The 21,886-nt window shown below is 48.8% G+C and overlaps 4 protein-coding genes across 6 annotated transcripts in view; all 4 read left to right on the forward strand.

Annotated features, from left to right (window-relative positions):
- The first annotated feature begins 32 nt into the window (after positions 1–32).
- On the forward strand, positions 33–2,972 carry LOC105187479 (BUD13 homolog). Its single transcript, XM_011148293.3, has 6 exons — positions 33–320; positions 809–1,612; positions 1,747–2,017; positions 2,123–2,274; positions 2,438–2,622; positions 2,731–2,972. The coding sequence occupies exons 1-6, from the start codon at positions 193–195 to the stop codon at positions 2,901–2,903; spliced, it is 1,713 nt and encodes a 570-aa protein (XP_011146595.2). The 5' UTR covers positions 33–192; the 3' UTR covers positions 2,904–2,972.
- Positions 2,973–4,901: 1,929 nt separating this feature from the next.
- Positions 4,902–17,428, forward strand: igl (IQ calmodulin-binding domain containing protein igloo). Its single transcript, XM_011148292.3, has 4 exons — positions 4,902–5,028; positions 11,469–11,702; positions 11,820–11,953; positions 13,562–17,428. Exons 1-4 carry the CDS (start codon positions 4,953–4,955, stop codon positions 13,709–13,711), a joined length of 594 nt encoding a protein of 197 aa, XP_011146594.1. The 5' UTR covers positions 4,902–4,952; the 3' UTR covers positions 13,712–17,428.
- A 673-nt stretch (positions 17,429–18,101) lies between these two features.
- LOC105187472 (zinc finger matrin-type protein 5) lies at positions 18,102–19,462 on the forward strand. 2 transcript variants are annotated; one of them, XM_011148286.3, is made up of 4 exons: positions 18,102–18,243; positions 18,325–18,498; positions 18,934–19,071; positions 19,175–19,462. In XM_011148286.3, exons 1-4 carry the CDS (start codon positions 18,228–18,230, stop codon positions 19,411–19,413), a joined length of 567 nt encoding a protein of 188 aa, XP_011146588.1. In that variant the 5' UTR covers positions 18,102–18,227; the 3' UTR covers positions 19,414–19,462. The 2 variants fall into 2 exon arrangements, with proteins under 2 accessions (XP_011146588.1, XP_019698871.1); XM_019843312.2 differs by lacking the exon at positions 18,102–18,243 and having other exon boundaries at positions 18,250–18,498.
- A 331-nt stretch (positions 19,463–19,793) lies between these two features.
- LOC105187474 (uncharacterized) overlaps positions 19,794–21,886 on the forward strand; it is a 30,136-nt gene continuing 28,043 nt past the window's right edge. Inside the window, exon 1 of one of the 2 annotated variants that reach the window (XM_025299188.1) lies at positions 19,794–19,937. The gene's annotated coding sequence lies outside the window, so the exon portion shown is untranslated. Of the gene's footprint in view, positions 20,149–21,886 lie in introns of both variants that reach the window. The other variant, XM_025299187.1, reaches the window with a different exon arrangement.

The following is a 21,886-nucleotide window of genomic DNA, read 5'->3' on the forward strand; positions in this document are numbered from 1 at the left end:
CTCGCAAGTGGAGCGGTGTGTAGTGACGAGCGAGCGAGCTGTGAGTGTGTCGATCGGTGGTGGACGATCTTGTTCTTTCTGTCCATTCTGTCATCGATATACGGAAGCGTGGTTGAATCTATCTCGGTATAAATGTGACGCGAGCAACGATACATCAGCTTGCGTGTGCTTGTGGCTCGGAGCTCTAAAACGATGGAAAACAAAACGATTGATCAGAAGGAGTACTTGAAGAAATACATATCTCACGGCGACGGTGACGGCGATAAAAAGAAGAAGATGAAGAAGAAGAAGAAGAAGAAACACAAAGTGGGCTCGAAAACGTAAGCATCGACGCATATTTTATAGTTCCCATCGACTATTATTACCTTGTGTTGGCGAGTTAAGATAGGTTATGTCGCACCACACAGTGATATTTAGGAACGCAACACGTGGGGCGGCATCTTTAGTCATTCTCGTTGTCGAAACAATAAACAGTCGATATGTAATGCATTAACAACGCTCGAGCTTCTTTGAATTTGTTAATTTACAAAAATGGTTAATTAACAAATGTTAATTAACAAAAATGGATTAACTTTTAGAAAACACATAATGTAGGAGAGAAGGGAAAAGAAAGAAATCGGACAACGTTCAAATTTCAAAATTTTAAGTCGAGTCCAAATATCATGCTTTGGGGGGGGGGGCAAAGCTTTCAAATTTTAATCCTGACATTGCAAACATTAAGCTTATATCTTGTTTTCGCTTACATACGACCAAAACTTTCTGCCTTTATCAAATATTATGAGGAGGCGGTTGGATATGTTTTTTCCAGAGTAAAAATTATAGACGATGACATCGACTTGATGAACATGAGACCTCTCCAAGAAGATGAATTTGATATCCTTCTAGTGGGCGAGGATGCTCCTCAGATCGCTGGCATAGTCGACGAGCGTGGGCCAGTTGATTTTTCAGACAAAAGGAGATGGAAGATCGTAACCGAGAACGAAGAAGGAGACCTGACTATCAGCAGCCGTGCTATCAACGCGGAGAAGCAAAGTCGCATCACCGAAACAAATGCTGAAGCAGACGAGAACGACGATGTCGATCCGAGCCCACCCAGGACAAGACACTCTAGGAATAAGCGCTTAGATTTAAGTCCACACAGACAGAGAGACGATGATGACTCGAATTTAAGCCCACCCACCAGGCGACCTAGAAATTACGACTCGGACTTGAGTTCGTCCAGACAATCTCGAAATAACGACAGCGACCTGAGTCCGCCTAGACAACCACCTAAAGACAACCATTCAGACTTGAGCCCATCCAGAAGAAGCACGAAACAATCGACGACTGCGACTCGCGGACGAAATTGTCATGTAATCTCAGGTAATCGAGACAGTGATTCTTCGGACTTTAGTCCACCTAGACCGCGCAAACAGAAGCCAGATACCCAGGATTTATATGAGAGCAGAAGGAACAGGAGGAACAATGACTCGGATTTAAGCGCATCTCGGCGCAAGGAGTACCGACCCCGTAGCGACAATTCGCCACATTCCAGTTCGCGTAGAAGCGGCGATCGAGGTCACGATTACTCCAGCAAGCACTCGTCCAGATACAGCAAACAAGATGTGTCGAGGTAAACGTCTACGACGATAACTTCGTCGACAATTCCGAGCGGGGAATTATTATTGCATTTATTTTGTTATGTTTGTTGTTATGTTTGTATGGACGCGCGTATAAAGGCGATACCCCCCGATTTCTCCCGAGCAGATCGAGCAAGGATAAACACGAGAGGGAGCACGAAGACCGAGATCGTAAATCTCGTTTTTCGCACGCAGACGACACCGGCAAAAGGAAGAGAAGCTCGCGTTGGGACGACCAGGTAGACTCCGCAGAGCGCAGTCACGCGAAATACTCAAAAGATCGCGACGGTAGAATGACAAAGACGCTGGACGGGAAGACCGCAGGACTGCAAGACGCGAAGGCGTTACGGGAGGAGACCGAGGCTCACAAACGACGGGAAGCGGAACAATTTAGCAGAGTAATATTCGTTCTAACGCAGCGTATTATATATATTTTTGAGAGTAGCAGCTACTCGCTCGCTCGCTCGCGGAGGCGATAAAAATAAGGATGAAAATTGTCTCAGCTGAGCAAGTCGGTGAGCGGAGTCGGACAAGCAGCGGTTGTGCGCGACAAAAGCGGGAGGAAACGCAATTTCGAGGCGGAAGCGGCGGAAGAGCGTCAACGGGAAGCTCAGCAACGGGAGATGAACGAGAAGTACACGAAATGGGGCAAAGGGTGAGCGATTTCTTCTCTCCTTATCGTCCTTATCGTAATCCTTGCCTTTTTAATGTAAAATTCTCGTGTCATCATCTTTCGTGCGGCTTTTACAATCGTGATAAAGTATACACGTAACACTGTCTCGTGTGTGTTTGCGTGTGCACGCGCGCGCGTGTTCCAGCTTGAAACAAGTGGAAGATCGCGAGGAACAATTGAAAAGCGACCTGCACGAGATGAACAAACCTTTAGCGAGGTACGCGGACGATGCGGATCTGGACAAACAATTGAGGGAACAGGAAAGAGAGGGCGATCCAATGTTGGCGTATATCAAGGAGAAACGAACAAAGGAAGGGAAAGGAAGGGCAGGTGCGTATTTACTCCATCCGCAGAGTGACACAGAGTCGTCCAAGGGCAAGCACTTTTGTTCCGGAGGAACCGCAGGAAAGCTATTATACGAGATAATGTTCATTACAGATCCGCCAAAGTATCAAGGTTCATTCGCGCCAAATCGGTTCGGTATCAAACCTGGTCATCGGTGGGACGGTGTCGACAGGAGTAACGGATACGAGAAGACGTGGTTCGAGGCGCAGAATTCGAAGGTGGCGCGGCAGGAAGAAGCCTACAAGTGGAGCACGGCTGACATGTAAATTTGTTTGCACGCGTACTGCTGCGTTTGTATTTAACGTTAATAAAAAAGGGAGTTTTTAATTTTTTCATTTCCACGTTTGTTCATTCGAGCTGTTCATTCACCGCTCTGATGCTTGACGCAAAGACTGTCTCTCTCTCTCTCTCTCTCTCTCTCTTTCTCTCTCTCTCTCTCTCTCTCTCTCTCTCTCTCTCTCTCTCTCTCTCTCTCTCTCTCTTTCTTTCTCTCTTTCTCTCTCTCTCTCTCTCTCTCTCTCTCTCCGAGCGTGAAAAGATCGCTCGCATGACGCATGCACTCGCTGCGAGACGCATCCTGACGCAAGAGCTACGAGGACGCGTAGACACCGCGTTAGAGAAGACCGCGAAATCGATATTCGTTCCAGAAAACGGAGTAACGCAGAGAGGTTGGCGCCGGTCTGGCAACGGTCGTTCGCTAATAGCGAGCGAAATATCGCCCGCGTGAGATCGATCGATGCGCTTTTAAGGTCGCGCGAGACCATCCGCGCGCTCCGGATGGCGGTACATTTGACTTAGTCGATCGCGAAGCGCGCTCTCGGGATGTAGTTTGTTGCGTTGGCGGTGCGGGGGAATTCGCGTGGCTGTTGAATCGCGTACGACGACAGGACAGCGAGTCCTGGCGCGTGTCCTTAGGGAAGGACACCCGCCGTGCATTGGTAACAGTGAGACTAGTCCTGCGCGCTTAGTCCTGTCGCTTCGTTTCGCGCCGCGCCGGCTGAAACGTGGCCTGATAGAACGCGCGATCTCTTCCGTGTGCGTGCCGCCGCCGCCGCCGCCGCCGCCGCCGCCGCCGCCGCCGCCGCCGCTGCCGCCGCCGCCGCCACCGCCGCCGATTCCTCCACGCTCCTCCGCGAGAAACGGGGGTGTTTCGCGTGGTAAGAGTTATATATCGGCTCGATATACATAGCGACTGGAGCAGTCGTTTGGTCGCCACGCGAGCAAGGGCAGGGTCGTAAGCGACGACGCCAGTAGTACCGCTCGCGACGTCGACGGGATTTCTCAACCCCCGCGTGCTTCGACACTCGTGATGCTTGACTTTCGGTGAGTCGCGGTCGCGGCCGATTAAAAAATATCCACGTCCACAGGAGGACGTCCTCGACGACGGAGACACGCCGTCGCGTGACGACGAGACGCGTGCGTGTAAGAGAGAGAGAGAGAGAGAGAGAGAGAGAGAGAGAGAGAGAGAGAGAGAGAGAGAGAGAGAAAGAGAGGGCGAGAGTCTCAGGTAAACTTCAAGTGTGAAGAATAGTCTGGCCGCGGGGTGCCGGCGCCACGCGACGTGTCAGTAACCTCCAAATAACGGGGTGGAAACGGGAGGGGTGGGAGCGCGAGGAGGTGAAGAACAAGTGCCGATAGTACGCGCATACATATGCGCGCACACATAGATAGATAGATATAGAGAAAAAGAGAGAGAGAGAGAGAGAGAGAGAGAGAGGAAGAGAGAGGGGATAACTTTCAACAGGACTCGTCGAATTTTGCCTAATTAACGATACTGAATGTAACCTCGATAGCTTCGTAAGGATTATCACATGCTGTGATCGAGGGCGGAATAATTGATCGGCGAAAATTAAAACGAGTGACGACGACTCCGAAGCGTAGCCGAGGCATTTCATCGCGTTCAACGTGTTACACAGGACTCTCAGGCGGCGAGAGACGAGGTGAAGAGGGCGAGAGGGTGGTGAAACGAAGGGTGGAACACGCGGAGGAACGAAAAAGTAAGAAGGGAGAGTGAGAAGGGGATGAAGGAGAGGGGAGGCTCGAGGAAAAATCCACACTCGTAGCCCGTCGAAAAATTAGAACCGATTACCGTATTCCGGCTATGAGACGGTCGCTTTGGTCGGAAAAGTGAAATCGCTACTTTTATATCCGGTTTGACGCGATGTTGACGAGGAAACTGTATTGATACGAACGTTTCGAAGGGAGAGAGAGAGAGAGAGAGAGAGAGAGAGAGAGAGAAAACGGATTATTTTAATACTAGAAAACTTTTTCGGGAGGAGAAGAAACGAGAAGAGGGAAGCTGAGCTGTGACGGACATGGGGTGCAACACCAGCAAGGACAACTTCCAGCCAGCGGTGGACGAGGCGAAGGAGGATTCCGTGAAGAACGGGGGTGAGGGAGATCTCGTTCCTTTTAATTTCTTAATCGCGTCGCGGTTTGTACTTTGAAATTAGCGAGCGAGCGAGATTACAAGCGACACGGTGAAAAACGCAATCTCGTTTCCGCGGATATCGTCGCGTGTTACCGTGCATCTTTTATTTGATATTTCTCGGCCTCGGCGGCCGAGAGACCGACGATTTCGATCTTCGGAGCTCGCGCTCCGCTATTTCACTCCATTTCGCGTTGCGTTGAGCAACGCTTTTTTTTTCTATCTCTTTGTAGATTGCGACCAACCGACACAACTTGGTGGCACTTTGGTGTTGTTTATCTCGCTTTGACAATGACAGAGTCCGCTTTGTTTCGCGAATGATGAATGTGTACGTACCACTGTTCGCTTAGATTAGATCTCTCGAGATGATTGCCTGCACGCTTTTCAGTAATATCAATGCAATCAGTAGTCGCGCGCGGCAGGGTCGGCAGGACGAACGACGACTGTTTTCCGCCGCGACGACGAACGCGCACTCCTCGCGAATGCAGCGACGAATAGAGGCATTTCAAGGCGCTCGCGGCTCAATTTTTGTTCTCCCCATTCCTCCGTGGCAAAAATCAGAGCCGACTCGACATTAAAAAGGCCTGTCGAGGCAGTTGAAAGTAGAACCGCTCGACAAGTTTTTCTCAATGACGTTGCCAAATTATCGTTCAAACTTGACTAGATGTTTACGCGAAAGATGATTAAATATCTCTCGAACCTGCGTAAAGAGGAGGAGGGGGAAAAGATTTGTCCGACAACTGATCGTAAGGACTGCGAGTCTGCGACTGTTTCGTCCACAAGCTGGAAATGGACTCGAGAGATTAATGAGAAAAAGATGTGCTAATAGAATTCTCACGCTATCAAGGAAAGGAAATAAAAAAACATCGGTTATAGGGTCGAGAATGACAGTCGACTCGAGATTGTCTCGAACGACCGGACGACCGCGGCGCAGCATTTAGCTGGAAAATTTGCCCGTGACTCGCGGTAATGCGATTACCGCGCGTTACCGCGTTAAACGCGACGCTATCTTGCGTCGCGAGCGAAAAATAGGACGCTTGTGGAATGAGAATCGGATGGAGGTGCATCGAAATACCTACGAAATACGAGTGCTGCTGATCGCGTGATGCGTGTCAAGGTCTGATCGTTCGCGGTCGTTACATTTACGAACAACTCGTATCGTGAAGGAAATTCGTACCGGGCGTGTTCGAAAGCAGATATCGCTCGATCGTCAACCGTGAAGGGATCGTGCACAATACATGTGTGTGTAGGCGCGTCTGTGAGAGATATCGATAAGCGCTAACGAAATTCTCTCGCGCACCTACACAACCTACCAAGCGAGAATAACGCATCGAAATAAAAGACGAGAAACAAGCCGCGAGGAGCGCAGGAGAAGAGCAGGGAATTGAAGAGCGCGCGAGGTTCGAATATCGATCTGTCGCGTGTTCGTTCGGAAAGATGTTCAAAGTATGAGTGCGCTTCTCTCCCCGGGATTGTCCGTTGGCTCTCGTGGATCTCGTGGATCTCGTGGATCCAGCGCAGCGCGTTGCACGCGTGCACGTGACGGCACGTCACGTCAATAATTAAGGAGACACCGTGGCGCTTGGCTTATCAGAGGAGCTGATATAATCGTGCGAGTCAGTTGTCGAATTCCGATACTCCCTACCTTACTAGCGGTGGCACAGCCAACAGCCAACAGCCCGCCCGCGCGCGCGCCGCCGCGGCCGCTTCAGGAGCGGAATCAATTATTCGGATGACTCGGATGACTTCCTGCTGCGAAATAATGAGTTTTATCGAGCACCCAGGCACAAGCGTGTACAGGTATTCCTGCGCGTTGGTCGCGCAGCATGCGAAGACGGAGAACGGAAACGATAATGTCGAGTGACGAGACGAGGCTCTCTCGGTCGACGAGAGAATCGTACCAACCACCAACGCGGTTAGTAGTGCGGTGGTCGCGCCGCGATCGATTTGGAAAACAAGAAAAACGCTGCCGCGCGGGGCACACCTCTCTTTCTCGTCGATAATGCGCGAAAGTAACGCGAAACGTCATGTCGCGAGAAAAGAAGGCGAGTATTGAAAAATATCGAATATGTTGTAAAGAAGCGCTGTTGTAAAAGAGCTGATGCGTACGTGACGAGACGCGGCCTGAGATAAAATCTCAAACGTCAAGTATAGCAAAGCATGAAATATACGCGACGGCGGGCGGAGAGTGCCCTCGAGCCTCGTGTATCGCGCGCGCTTTACTCGGGGAAGCGGCTCAATATTGAAAGTATTCGAAATATCGGATCTCCCAGGAATCGAATCTTCATGTTCACGCGAGACTCCTTCTTGTTTCTCGCGACTAAATTCGCGAGTAATTCGCCATTTGGTTTCCGATCCGGCGCAATCGCTGCGTGATCGTCGCGGCGCGTTCAGAGTGACAACCGCGGCGTTTCCCTTCCCTTCCCTTCCCCCCCCCCCCGCCCCGTTTATTTACGGCTACTCGCAGGTGCGACGTGCTACCGGCCCCGCGGGAATTCATCAGACAGCAGAGGCTGACCGTAGCGATACAATTGAATACAAGCGCGCTTCTTTTTCATCGTCGAGAGGTGAATATATACGCACGCGACGACCAACGCGAAAGGAATTCCGCGCGGTACGACACCGCGCTGTCGGCGATAGTCAGCGACAACAAGCTGTACGACAAGTGTACGCTTGCGATTCCGCTCTATAGCGAGAGCGAATAATTGGCGGATAAGTAGCTAATGCGATATAATGCGATATAGTTGGCCGTTTATCGAGGCGAGAGGATTCGACGGAGAATGTAAACTGTGTACGCGAGCTTTTCCTCTCTAATCCGCTTTGTTACCCTCGCCGGCTTCTCCGCGATTTACGCGTCCACGATTTTACGCGACTTTGTGTCCTCGTAACGACGACACATGCATCCCTTGTTTCTCTCTGTGCTCTTTCTCTCTATCTCCTTTCTCTCGCCGACACTCGCCGACTCGTGGAATCGCGCGAGAGTCACGACGAGAGGGAGAGGGAGGAAGGGAGGGAGAGAGAGAGAGAGAGAGAGAGAGAGAGAGAGAGAGAGAGAGAGAGAGAGAGGAGCAGGGATGAAGGGCGCGAATGGCTCGGGAAGCACCCTTGGGTCGACCAGCCAGCCAGGGAGGTCGGTGACGGCCCTGTTTCGCAGCGTGTGACTCGTCGCTAGAGGCTAGAGAATCGAGACTGCGACTGCGACTGCGAGCGGCGCGGCAGGGCCGTGATCGTCCGCGATTATAAACGGGGTCGTCGGTGCCCGGGAACAGTCAGTCGCACGTCAGACTGAGCCGCGTGTGGATGTGCAGGTGAGAGAGGTCGTCGAGCGGCGGCGACGACGACGCGCTTCAAAGTGTGCAGCAGGTGAGTCGCGCGGATGCGACCTAATAAAAGTCGCCGTCGCCGCCGTTACGATTCCTTGCGTGCATGCAAGTCTCGTCGTTGAGAGAAAAACGGGGTTAAACGCGGCGGCGCGACGCAGTGTTGGTGTGGTAGTAGCAATAGTCGAGAGGTGATATTGTCCGGACGCACGCGAATCACGTTCGCGATCTCACTCTCGTCTATCTGTCAGACAGACAGGGCGGCCGACGGGAAAAAGCCAAACGTGATAATAATCGACGCCGCCGACGCGCGGACGCGAGGTGCGACCCGATATCCTTTCCTTTCCTCGCGCCCTCCCTTGCCCGTACATCCGTATCTGAGGGATACCGAGGATATCGAACCAGGTTCTCCATGACCGCCGGGTCGAGGAGGCAAAGGCAGATCGTTATCGTTATAGCGATAAGCGGCGGAAGTCGTTGCGCACTCGGAAGTTGCGAGCGAATGGGCGGGCGGGCGGGCGGGCGAGCGAGCGAGCGAGCGAGCGATTTGAGATCAGCTGTTTGCTACCCCGACAGTTATTGTATAAAAATCGATGAAAGAGAGAGAGAGAGAGAGAGAGTGTGTGTGTGTGTGTGTGTGTGTGTGTGTGTGCAAGAAGCATATAAATCGCTCGATGAATCGGCGACAAAAGAACGGATATTATCCACCTACCTACGAGGAATATTCTATTCTCGAGATTCACATCTTTCTTCGCTCGTGTCGCACTTGGATTTCCATCGCGATCGCGATCATTGATCGTACGCGTTTCTCCTCATCTGAAATCTTTCGACAAGCTTGGCAACTCGACCGTGCGCGCGTAATTAACTAAGGAATTTTTGCTCGTTCGCGCAACAGCTCTATTGGAGCATCTCTATTAGTGTAGCTTCAATAGTTAGCGTCAGCTAGTTAACCGATAACTTGTCCGTAAAATATTTGCCATACTATCTTGAAATCGCAGAGATATGCGGAGCTTGCTTTTGAGATACCAATGCACGAGCCTCTAAAGCTTTATCGCTCGACGATTACGCTCGCACGGTGTTTCAAACGATTAATGCTCCCGACGAAAGAGATCGACGAGTACATATAATAAATGTTACTCTTGTTGCGGCAAAAGCTCGTCAGAGCTCGCGTCAATGGTGGCGGCGGCAGGACGGACGGAGGGGTCTATTTTGACGACGATCTCGTTAGTTGGGACAATTTTTTCGTCCTGTAATCGACGTAACGAGGAGCCTCTAATGGGATGTTTGATTTTCTCGAGGGTAATCTACTTTTATCGAATAATATGGCTCGCTCGCGTAACAAGGTCTGGGTGGATCGATGGCGAAACATCCTCGCGTGATGTCAGAAAAGAGAGAAGGGGGAGGGAGAGGGAGGGAAGGAGGGAAGGGGAGAGAGGGAGAGAGAGAGAGAGAGAGAGAGAGAGAGAGGGAGAAAGGAAGAGATCACCAAATATTTAAGAAATCGACGATGGCATGAGAACGAAATCGCGACATTGTCCCGAATAAAGCGCGCGCTGTTCCGCCTTCCGATCGATTGAAATCCAATGCGCGTTTTGTACACGCGCACAACAACGGCATTATGCGCTTTCTCCCTCTCGTCGTTTTTTTTTCCGCGCTTTTCACCCACTTTGTGAAAGCTTCTCCACGTACACGTACACACCCAATACCACCACCCATCCAAGTGCGTGTAAAGCATACCTTGAGCGAAATGCAAACGTCGATAAAATTGCTGAGAAGTTGGTACGGTCGATTCGCCAGCTTTGCATAACGTGGTAAAACAACCGAGAAGCGCACAACTCGGAAAGAGCTCATTGCTTATCGCGAAAGTGGTGTATTTCTTGAATTCGCGCACTCGCCCCGCCGTGCGGTAACCTAGGGAAACGGTGTCGCGCTCGAAAGCGCTCGATAGTCTGGGGCCGTTCTTTACTTTTCCATAGAAAAATCCATCTTTCCTAGATCTATCGTCACGCTCGATCCTCACAGACCTAACACACCTCGTCCCCGTTTTATTCGTTTCGGCTCGACGGATCTCGCCCGCGATTAATAACACTTGCTTGTGAAATGTAGCAAATGAAAAATGTACTCGCCCGCAAAGAATGAACTGGTCAATGAAGATGAAAAAAAATGGGGGAGAGAGAGAGAGAGAGAGAGAGAGACAGAGAGAAATGGTGTCCCATTTTCAAAGAATCAAGCATCGCGAATACGGATCGCAGTGAGCTGCGCGAGAGCTCGTTACGAGACGCGATGATTAATGACAGCGGCGGCAACGATTTAACAATCTTTCGCGATTCCCCAAGCTGCACGAGGAGAATAGAGCCGGCGCGTCACTGGAAAACGGAACGACTGCTTTGTGGATCACGACGGCGGAATGTCGACACGCGTCGATAGTAGACACGCCGATGAATTATTGCTCGCGAAAATCCCATTTGTTCGGAGCGGATCGGACGAATCGATCGCGCTCGCCGCATATCTCTCTCTCTCTCTCTCTCTCTCTCTCTCTCGCGGAGCGTGAAATATTAAAAATGTATATTAGGCACCGTGTAATCTCGAACGTGCAGCGCGAAAATAGAAACGCCAATCGATACTTGTCGCTCTGAACGTGTCTCTCTCTCTCTCTCTCTCTCTCTCTCTCTGTGGAAGGTGAAATGTTCGGAATAAATGTAGGTGAACTGTGGCTAACACGGCGGCCATTTCTAATATACAGGATGTATCACAAGCCGCGCCCTTCCCTCTGAGTCGGTTGCGGATTTTCCGGCCGATTCGGGCGATTTCCGCTACTTTTCTCGTCCTCCCTCTTTCTCTCTCTCTCTCTCTCTCTCTCTCTCTCTCTCTCGTGCGCGCGCGCGCGCGATAAGATCGAATCGCGGGAGATTATAATTTGTCACGTTTCGTTCGATTCCGACTCGTGCTCGTGCTCGTGCCGGTTTATTCCCACCCAGGTTTGAAACCCGGCTTTTCTTCTCATCCTCTTTTATCCGTTAAACGCTGATTGTTCGCGATGAAATTAAATGCGAGATCACATTTTGGATCGCTTTCGGCCGCAGATATCTCGAAGGCAGCGGAAGACGCTTCTGACAAGGAGAAGGACACAGAGGACGGAAAGGAGAAAGAGGCCGCGGCCACAAAGATACAGGCGGTCTTTCGTGGACACTGCGCCAGGAAAAGTCTGAGACAACCGTCGAAAACAGCGGAGCCGAGTGAAGAGCCGGAGACCGAAGAGACCGAGGAGCTTTCTACGAAAGAGCAGCTCCAGGAGGAATTTCCTCTCGACGACCAGGGTGAGCGGCTGTGTGTATAACCGAATAGCGAATTGATTGAAAGATTGAAAGAGAAAAGAAAGAAGAAGAGGAAAAGAATCAGGAGGAGCGCGTACTGAAACAAATTCTATCCTGCAGAGCTTTTCAACGCGGCGACTAAAATACAAGCGACTTTCCGGGACCACATGTCGAGGAAGGAGCAAGCCGCGTCCGCTGCCGCCAAGTCGGCGATGAACATGGTCGGCAGCGCAGCCGCTAAGATAGAGGAGAAGGTGAGCGAATCGTTCGATCATTCGACAAGTAGGGACAAGTAGGGACCATCGATCGATGGCCGCCGCGAGTGGTAAGATAAACGACGGAGAACCTGCTCTATCCTGGCATCTTTGGCCTTTCTTAGCGAAGCACGCGCGCACCACTCGCGCCGTTCTTTCCTGTACGCTCGCGGCTGTTTCGTTACTCGTGCGGAATAATATCATCGATAGCCGGACGATGAGAGAGTGACGCGAACGACTACGACGAGAGAGCGAATACGTTTAGATTCGGGCTTACGCTCGCTGGTTTCTCTCTGGGGCTGTCTCTCTCTCTCTCTCTCTCTCTCTCTCTCTCTCTCTCTCTCTCTCTCTCTCTCTCTCTCTCTCTCTCTCTCTCTCTCTCTCTCTCTCTCTCTCTCTCTCTCTCTCTCTCTCTCTCTCTCTCTCTGGACGCGACACCGACGCGTTTAGAGATTATTCGTCGTTGAGTAAACTTCCTAAGGGGGGGACTTTGTCGCGGACACACGCGCGTTATCGATTCGTTGATGTGTCTGGTGTTGGAAACGATTAGAGACCGACACTGCTGATTGTCGCAAAGTGTGGGAAAGGGTAAAACGTCCCTCTGCAACAGAGCAATAACCCTAATTGCCGATTAGAGGCGTCGCGAGAAAGCGTCGCCGTTTAATTGATGGCCGTCACAAGTGTCTTTAACGACGAGCCAGCCCATTTGCCACGCCCATTTGTCACCACAGCACAACGAGAAGTGCAACGAGGAGCAATGTTCTCTTTCGTCAAGCGCGTGTTGCAACGTTATTTATATTTTTCTCCGCGAGCAACATCCCTACGGGGCTATATAGTAGTAGTAGTACAATAGGCTCGCGCGCCTTGTCCAGCGCACGTCACTCACCTACATGGATAAATGTAGTACGCGATAAACGTGTACGCTCAACGGTAAGCCACGCGACGAACGATCAAATTCAATTTCTCTGCACGATTCTCGATGTGCACCAATGTTGATTCGATCGACGACAAAAGCGGCAACGACAACGCGCAGCGGTTTCTCGACGCGCAAGGTCGCTGCAGCGAGAAATCGATCATTGCTCGAGATTCCTGAGAGAGAGAGAGAGAGAGAGAGAGAGAGAGAGAGAGAGAGAGAGAGAGAGAGAGAGAGGGGGGGAGCTATTGTTAGACCCTTTGACATTATGTTGATCCACGAATACTCCGGTGAGTATAATCGACAGCTGCCTTCCCCGATGAGCTGAAGATGCTCATCGGGGTATCGGAGCGCTACAAAGCACGTCTCGAGGCCAGCAGAGGCCAGAGATGACCTACAAAGTTTGAGTTACTTTCGTAGTGTCGATTAATTATGTACAGACCTGCTTGGCCGTAACGTAACGGGATTCGATCTAACGTCGATACGGTCCGAGTTTTATTTACAGTTAAGAGAGCAGCGCGCGCACACACAGAGTTCGCTATGCGAACTCGGTGGCGATCGGAAAAATTTCGGACGATGCGAGCGCGCGACGTCGTCGTGTTCGCATCGCCAGGCGAGAGTGATATACACGTAACTTCTCCCTTCTTCTTTCTTCTTCTTTACGTCTTCTTTTCCCGTCTGGATCTCTGCCGCAGATGCAGGACGCCGTACACGAATTAGAGGGGATCGACTTGGCCGATCCGGACTTGCATAAGGCGGCGACTAAGATACAAGCGAGTTTCCGCGGTCACAAGGTCCGTCAGGAGGTCAGCATGCATTGTACTGCCGACGAGTCAAAAAAATAAGTCGCGCTTACGCGCAAACGCCAGGAATGCCGGGGGATAGATTATTATTATTAACTTATTAAAAAGCCAGTGCCATTCCTAACAGCCCCCGCTTCCCCCTCCTCACAATTACCACCCTATAACCACCACCCCCAATCCTATCCTCTTTTTCTTGTACATTTATTATGATGCAGCAATCGCGAATTGATGAGTCGTGTGCGTGAAACGTACGAGGCATTCCTCGTGAAATGAAGTCCTTGAGACAATTTCCCGATTTCCCGTTAGCTCACCGAGCCGAGCCGAGCCGAGCCGAGCCGAGCCGAGTCGCACGTTGTAAACAACGATACCGTTTATTTTACGTTCATCGCGACAATTAACACAGCCTTCGCCCGGGACCAGCGAGACTTGCGCGACCGTAAGCTTATTATATGTACTTTGGCTAGAAACGAAGATTTCTTCTCAACGAGGCATATACAAGCTGATGCACTTTTCAATGGCAACACCGAAATGTTTCTATTATTTACGGACAATATTTACGGACAAGGAAAATTTTGCACCGAACAAACACGTTTGCATCGCGCGTGGAGAGGAGAATACGGTGACAAGTGGAGGAAAAGAAGCACACTCTGTTCCTCTCGAGTCGAGCTCTTTTAGATCGACAGATTAATTTTTAATCGAGCCATCGTTGCGTATTTTCGCAGCTACCTGCATTTCTCATGGGTTACGACAGAGACAGACGAGTGCATTTTTTAAAAGGCTTTTATGTGCGCACGCGCGCGCGTCGACAGTGTCGCGATATGAATCATACGCATAAAGTGCGATAATAGGAAAAAAATATAAAGATGTAAAAATGAGAAGAAACGGTCTTTGCGAGTATGATTCAGTATGATGCGAAATGTGCTTCGCAAAACCAGAGAGAGAGAGAGAGAGAGAGAGAGAGAGAGAGAGATAAGGAGTAACGAGAACGCAAACTTTCCTCGCGTCCTGATCTTCAAAATTCGGAAGAGTCACGAGTGATAGGATAGAATTTTTAAGTTTTACGCACGATGTAAAAAAAAGGAAGAAAAGAAAAAAGAAAAAAAAGAAAAGGGAAAAAGAGCATCAAGAAACGCGTATCAATTATAAAACGCACGAATACGTACAAGTTCCTGTATACGTAATCGAAATAAACGGTATGGTTGTGGCGCCTCCAATTTTAAAACTTACAAACGACGACGACGAGAGAGAGAGAGAGAGAGAGAGAGAGAGGCGAAACGCGCGCGATGACCAACCGTGCATTTTTGGCAACTTTCCAACTGCACTCTCTCGCAATAATAATTTTTCTCTGCGCTATTTCTCCCTCCAAAGTTTGATGTATATATATTTCATTTTTTGTTTCACCTTAAATGCGGAAAATATAAAAATGTGTCTTCGGGAAGAAAGTATTGACAATGTAAAGACAATGAGACTTAAGAGCAAAACAAGACTATTGGAGACTATTCCTCGATCGTCACGGTATTCAATCTGTTCGCTTCAGAAAAAGATTGTGTGTGAGTCCAAAACGATACTTTTTCGTATACCTGTCAAATATATATACATGTATACATACATACATATATATATATATATATATATAGAAAAAGAGAGACTACGAAGCAATTCCACATTTTCAGATAATTTTTCCAAACATTGGGTAACGTATGGCATCTTTTACTTGTGTGTACTTGCGCTACAAATACCGTAAAACCTCTATTTAACGAATATAGCAAATTTTTTTGGAAACTTTGAAGGCAAAAATTGTCGAGGTTATACTATTATATCCATAGAAAAGTAGATGACAATCTATGGAACTCCCTACTAACTAATGTTCTCTTCGATGTTAACTCGATATCGCTCGAACGATTTTCGCAGATGCTTCTCACGCGTTAATATATCAAAGGCACCTAAAAAGATAATGCGCTTAAAAAAACAGCATGTGCGATTCGTGCGACCTATTCGCTCGATAATGCGAGCGGTTAAATCAACCATTAAATAGAGGTTACCCTACTAAAAGCGTGACGTATTATAAAATGCAGGATTCGCGCGGCTGCTTGAGAGAAAATTTAAGAGTACGTCGAGTACGTTCCTTCTTTTCGAGCCATCTTTTCGAGCTCGCTGGCTCAACATTTTACGCTTTGGTGTACACCAAAGTTGTAAAGCGCAAAAACTTTGCGTTTCGATCCTTATAGTCACCTTCGACTACTTGTTTCGCGCGACGAAGGAGAGGAGGAATTCCCTTTCGAATCGATCGCTAGCTAAGCAACTTTTCAACTTTGCGTTTCAATAATTTGTTAACCTCCGTTAACTTTGTGTCGAGTGGGCGATCTAGCCTGTAACCTCGAGAGGAAATTTATTTTGTCAGGCCTAAAGCATTCGTTTTCGTTGTACTTTCGCTCGCGCGTATTGATCACCTCTCTCGTGTGTGCGAACGCGGCAACGAGCGCGATCGGTAAGAACGCGATTCGGAATGAGTAACACGCGCAGGGCAGCAAACCGATACGATCTTGCAACTGGATCATCACTCCAACTATAAACTGTACGCTCTTCAATGCCAGCTTTACTCGTCCACGAAGCAGGGTACTGCGAATTGATTATTTTTACTTTTTCACGTTTGTCCACCGAGATTTTCTACCGAGATGCGATACCGAGCGGATATTACTTTCGTCTTTTGCAATAGCGCAATTTGTATGTACCGATGATAGGAATCGGGAGAAGATATCCGCGCGCATTTGCGAGCATTTTGCGCGAGACATTTTCCGCGTATGTGTGAATGTGTGTGTGTGTGAGTGAGTGTGTGTGTGTGTGTGTGTGTGTGTGTGGTGTGCATGTACGTGCGTGTGTGTGTTGTGTTACAACACGTTTAACATTGCGGTTGCGAACGATAACTGTACGTACCAATCGTGACGAAATTTCTTTAAAAGTAGCTTAATGCTGCTTAAACCTGCTCTGAACGCGAGAACGAATGTTCGCCGGTGACGGTGACGATCTTCTCCATCGTTTTATTTTGCACGTAACATCTACCGCGCGATTTACCGTCGATTGCGATTTTGCGGTACGTGCAGCTATTGTTACGTAACAGCCAACAAGATATATAGGGGATATAGTTGAACGTATTACTCAACCTCCAATAATTTCAATTTCAAATCCGATACTTTGTTTTTTAGAGTTCCCGGCTTCCCAGTTCCCCCGAGTATTTCACATTCCCGAGTCAATTTCTAACAATTCCCCCGAATTTCCAATTCACAACGGTTGTGGTTTTCGATTTCTAGTGGAAAGGATTGCTGGACACAGCAAGTCCCCCTCTTTTTCCTTTTACCGCAATTACATTCACATTCACGGTCTTTACATTTACGGTTATTAATTCTTGATCACTATAAACGAACGTTGTGTTTTAAATCACACACGATTACACACTCTACTCATAGGTTGTCTACGATTGTCGCTTGTAGAAAATTAAAACGAAGCTTTGTGGCTATCGTCGAAAATGATCTATCATCGAGAGTAACGTTATATATAGTTCATCAGTCATCGGGACGACTGACGTGGATGAATAATATTTGTTGATGTCGTATTAACATAGGAGCGGAACGTTGCGACGAATAATAGACATTTTTGTCGATATCTGTTACTTTGTCACGTATAAATAGTTTAGTGATGCACACACACAAATTGTGGTGAAATATATTGTAAGGATGTAATAAAACAACCGTACCATACCGACAGGAGCGTCAGACATTTTATTTGTCTCTTTGTCTTGTGATGCCTATCTTATCCTACCTACCTACCTACCTACCCAAATTTTCATTTTTTAGTAAAATAATTCATCGTTAGCTCGCAGGAACTTTTATTTATTTATTTCGTCAATAAATAGAGACGGAAATTTATTCGATCGTGATATCATAGAGCAAAAAAGTTTATTTATCGTTAAATCGTATCAACCTTTAAAATTTTTAAATCTTTAAAAATTGTCTAACTTGCCACCGAGTTGCATTGCTTGATTGATAAAAATTTCCATCTGGCTCGAGCTATTAGCATTAGAATGTCGGTTTTCCGTGAGAGAGAGAGAGAGAGAGAGAGAGAGAGAGAGAGAGAGAGAGAGAGAGGGAGGGAGGGAGAGAGAGAGAGGGAGAGAGAGAGAGAGAGAGAGAGAGAGAGAACGAGAGAGACGGTGTCTCGAAAGGTTTAACATGGTTCATGTTAAATCTAAAGTTTAGAGGTAAAAGTAGAGGCTTTCCTGATAAATTTCACGGAATGCAACTCGGCATCCGAGAGGAGAATTTATTTTCAGCCGTTCTCACAAAATAAACTCTACCCTATTGGATAGCTGATAGATGATACATTCCGAACTTATCGGAAAAAGGTAACCGCATTTTCTTACTTGCCACTACAGTTCTACGTAGTTGGCGGCCTCTTTGTCAGATGTCACGCCTGATAATCACATTCAATAGCCACGGATGACACTCGACGACGAAAACATCGGACGACGCGAAGGTTCAGGAATGATTGCAGTTGAGAGTGCATGCACACTCTTCAAGGTTATATCCTTACTTACGGATAGACAAATTTCGACATTTTCTATTTGTTTATTTATTTAATGTCAATATCATATTTCCCAGCCTTCTTTCACCTATATCTAAGTCTTTCCTACGAACCGTATGAAGCAATGGGCAAGAGGTATTACTGCGACTATTGTGACAGATCCTTCAAAGACGACGTCGAAGCCCGTAGGAAACATCTGTCCAGTCTGCAGCACATGAAAAATCGAGCTGATCATTACTGCGTTTTTAAAGGTGAGCCGACTCGATCGTAATCGGCGGTTTGTTTAATATTTGCACATTCGCTCTCACATACATAACCTCTCCTCTCACGATGCTCTCACGAGCATCAAGCTGCCATCTCTTTGAGGTTCACGTAAACGCTACACTTTCTGGGGTGACGTTTCTTTTGTGGTCTTGATTAAAATACGAGATTGAGCAGGCTTCGATCGATACATATATGTGTCGCAAAAATGCAAAGTGCAAAAGATGCAAGAATTTATGAAGCAAAGTGAAAAGAGAGACGAATCGTGGCAATAAAATGCAGACTATTGAGATCTGAGGAGTCAAAGCTTATCCGGACAAAGGTGTCATCTTTGACCCCAAGTATTTGCGCGATTTGTGCGTCTTACTTGCGCTTCGGCTCAGAAATTATTATTTTCGTCCAACGATATCGACGACATTTTCCAGATCCAGAGACAATATTGAGGGAGGAATATCAAAAGACCCCGTGTAAACGCTACATGACCGTCAGGGACTGCGCTTTTGGTCTCGGTTGTCGATTTTCGCATTATACGCCGCAAATGATTTGGGAGTTGGAACGACTTGGTAATTATTTGATCCGATTCACATTATTATTTGATCACATAATTATATCACGCGCGATAAACTAAAAGCTTCGATCCTGAACGAATGATATATCGCTTTACAGTCGCAATGAAAAAGTCCAGAGACTCGACGTCATCCAAGAATAGTAATTGGCCAAATTCGGAAGATATCATCAAGGAATATTTGGAGAACGTGACCGACTCGAATGACAGCGAGGAATTCAATTATCCGGTTTGGAGCGCACCGTCGCAATTGGCCGATTTGCCAGCCAATTTACCAGCGTCTTTGTGGCCCGCTACTCACGAGGGCTTAGTCAACAGTAATTTCAGCAAATGGGGTTAAACAATGTACGAATTATTTATTTCTATAAAAGTTGTATTTCGTTGGTATATATACTTTGTCTTGTCTACAATTTTGTTTCTCTCTCTCTCTCACTCTCTCTCTCTCACACTCTCTCTCTCTCTCACTCTCTCTCTCTCTCACTCTCTCTCTCTCTCTCTCTCTCTCTCTCTCGTTTCTATCTATAAACCAACGACGCTTCGAACACGAAGCCTGATATCCCGCCAAATTTCAAATCGACCGACGCTCAAGCCGTCGTCCGCAAGCAAAGTCCCTTTCATTCTCCCCTCTCCTTGGTGTTCACCTAAACCAATCGCCAAACGGATCTCGTCTTCACGCAGTGACGTTGCCATGGTACAAAGTGGCGATGCACTGGTTGCCACGACAGTATAGCGTAGTCGGCACGTGACGCGACGTGACGCGACGCGACGCGACGCGACGCGACGCGACGCGCCGTGTCCGTCGAATTGACCGTCGATTTCCGAAGGCGAAGAAAGAGGAGACTCTCCTCGGGTCCGCGTAGCAAGGTGAGAGAAACGAAGACAAGACAGACGGGGGGGAGGGAACGGATCTCTCGCGAGTGTACGTACGTTGTAACGACGATGAGTGTTCTCCTCGAGCGCCGGTCCCTCGTATTAGCACGCGCGAGTGCCTGGACACGTTGAAAAAGATCCAGAGTGCCACCTGGAGGGGCTCTTGCCGATTTAGCGAGATTGGATCCTTCCAGGTCGCGTCTCGGTGAGTCCCCTCGATAAATTCCTTGCCACACTGCTCGCCGACCTGTGGCCGTGGTGGACGCGCGCCATCGTGTAGGGGCCATCGTAGCGATTCGTAATAAATCATAGCGAGGAGAAAAAGAGAGGAAGTTGCCGCGCGAGCGCGAGAGCGCATCTGGGAAACGGGAACGCAGATCGCGACTTGCGTCGCAATCTGCGTGTATCAAAGTGTTTCCCAACGTAAAATCCTTGCCTTGCTCCTTGCGTATTGGAATAATACAAGTTCCGCGCGCGTGCGATCCGTTCGGTAGCGGAGCTACGTTCGGCTCCGCTAAAAATCGAACTCGAATTCGGCACGAATGGTGGACGGTTTACGGGCTGCTGCCGCGAACGCGAGCCGCAATTCCCTCGCAAGGATGAATAAAGCACGCGACTTTACGCTGCTCCTGCGCGGACTCGAGCGCGCTCGAGAACGCGGCTGTCGACTCTCCGAGTGCAAGTACGGAAATTGAAAGTTCCCGGCCGGCGGAGCGCGTACGCGTGCGAGCGTGCGAGCGCGCGAGCGCGCACGACGTCGTGTGTGTTGAAGAAAAAATTTCTGCTTGTTGGATAGGCCAAGGACGGACTACTACTCGTGCGCGGCCACCACTCTCTGTGAACGCACTTTCTTCCAAGTATTTCTCGACCTCGTCGGCTCGCGATCGCGTTTCAGGAATTCAACCTGCCCCGCAAAAGTATATTCATTGATTCCCCTTGGTTCGCTCCATATTTCCCTCTCGCCGGATGTCATCTGTAAAGCTAAGATGACAAAGCCACAGGATCTTCGGTTCTCCGATCTCATTCTCGTCGTCGACGCCGACGCCGACACGCTGAGCCGAACATAACGTGAAACGAAATGTAGACGCGCGGCAAGCGGAGCGTGCAAAGCTAAAAAGCACCGTACCGGCTACGTTCGTCGTACGGCGAATATTTCGAAATTATTGCCATCCCCCCCCCCTCCCGCTCCCTCTCGCCCTTGTCTTCGCCACCTTGATTGCCTTTCTCTTCTTTTCTTTTCGTCTTATTCGTGCGAATTTCACTTCATTTTGATTCGCTTTCGAAATTGAATTTCTGATCTGAGATGGATCGACGACGCACGTCGTCCCGCCGCCGATCCATTCGTGATCCATTCCGAATTTATCGGGACGGAGACCGGAATTGCGTACCGCCCTTTTCGAGATGCACGCGTTGCAGCGTCATAAAATAAATGAAAAATAAACGGACCGGCGCGGCGCGGCGCGGCGCGGCTCGGCTCGGCGCGGCGGTCGGGGGATGGCAAGCGCGGCGTGACGGCGTGATGATGGCAACGACCCGAACAGCTCTGTACAATCCAGTCACGATTCTCGGTGGAGGTCGTGACCTTGCCGATACGCAGGATACGAGAGAGATATGGAGAACACGGCGGAATACGGACGATAGTCCTGTACTCGTTTCGACTATGTAGAGAATCAGTCTTGCAAACTCAACAGCTCAACACAAGTCACAGCTCAAGTGTATCCATGAAAAAAGTGAGAGCGATCTTTTCTTTTTTTCGGCGCGGACGATAGCGCAAATAGCAAATAAAATGTAGACAACGTTCTCTCTCTCTCTCTCTCTCTCTGTGTGTGTGTGTGTGTGTGTTAAAATTCTAACAGAAACAGATAAACGGGAAAGAAAATTGGAAAGAAGGTGACGCTTTGCAATTTCGAAGATTCAATAATATTTAGCCGAAACTTGCCTTG

This window comes from Harpegnathos saltator, unplaced genomic scaffold (assembly GCF_003227715.2).
Source record: "Harpegnathos saltator strain DR-91 unplaced genomic scaffold, Hsal_v8.6 scaffold254, whole genome shotgun sequence".
NCBI lineage: Eukaryota > Metazoa > Arthropoda > Insecta > Hymenoptera > Formicidae > Harpegnathos > Harpegnathos saltator.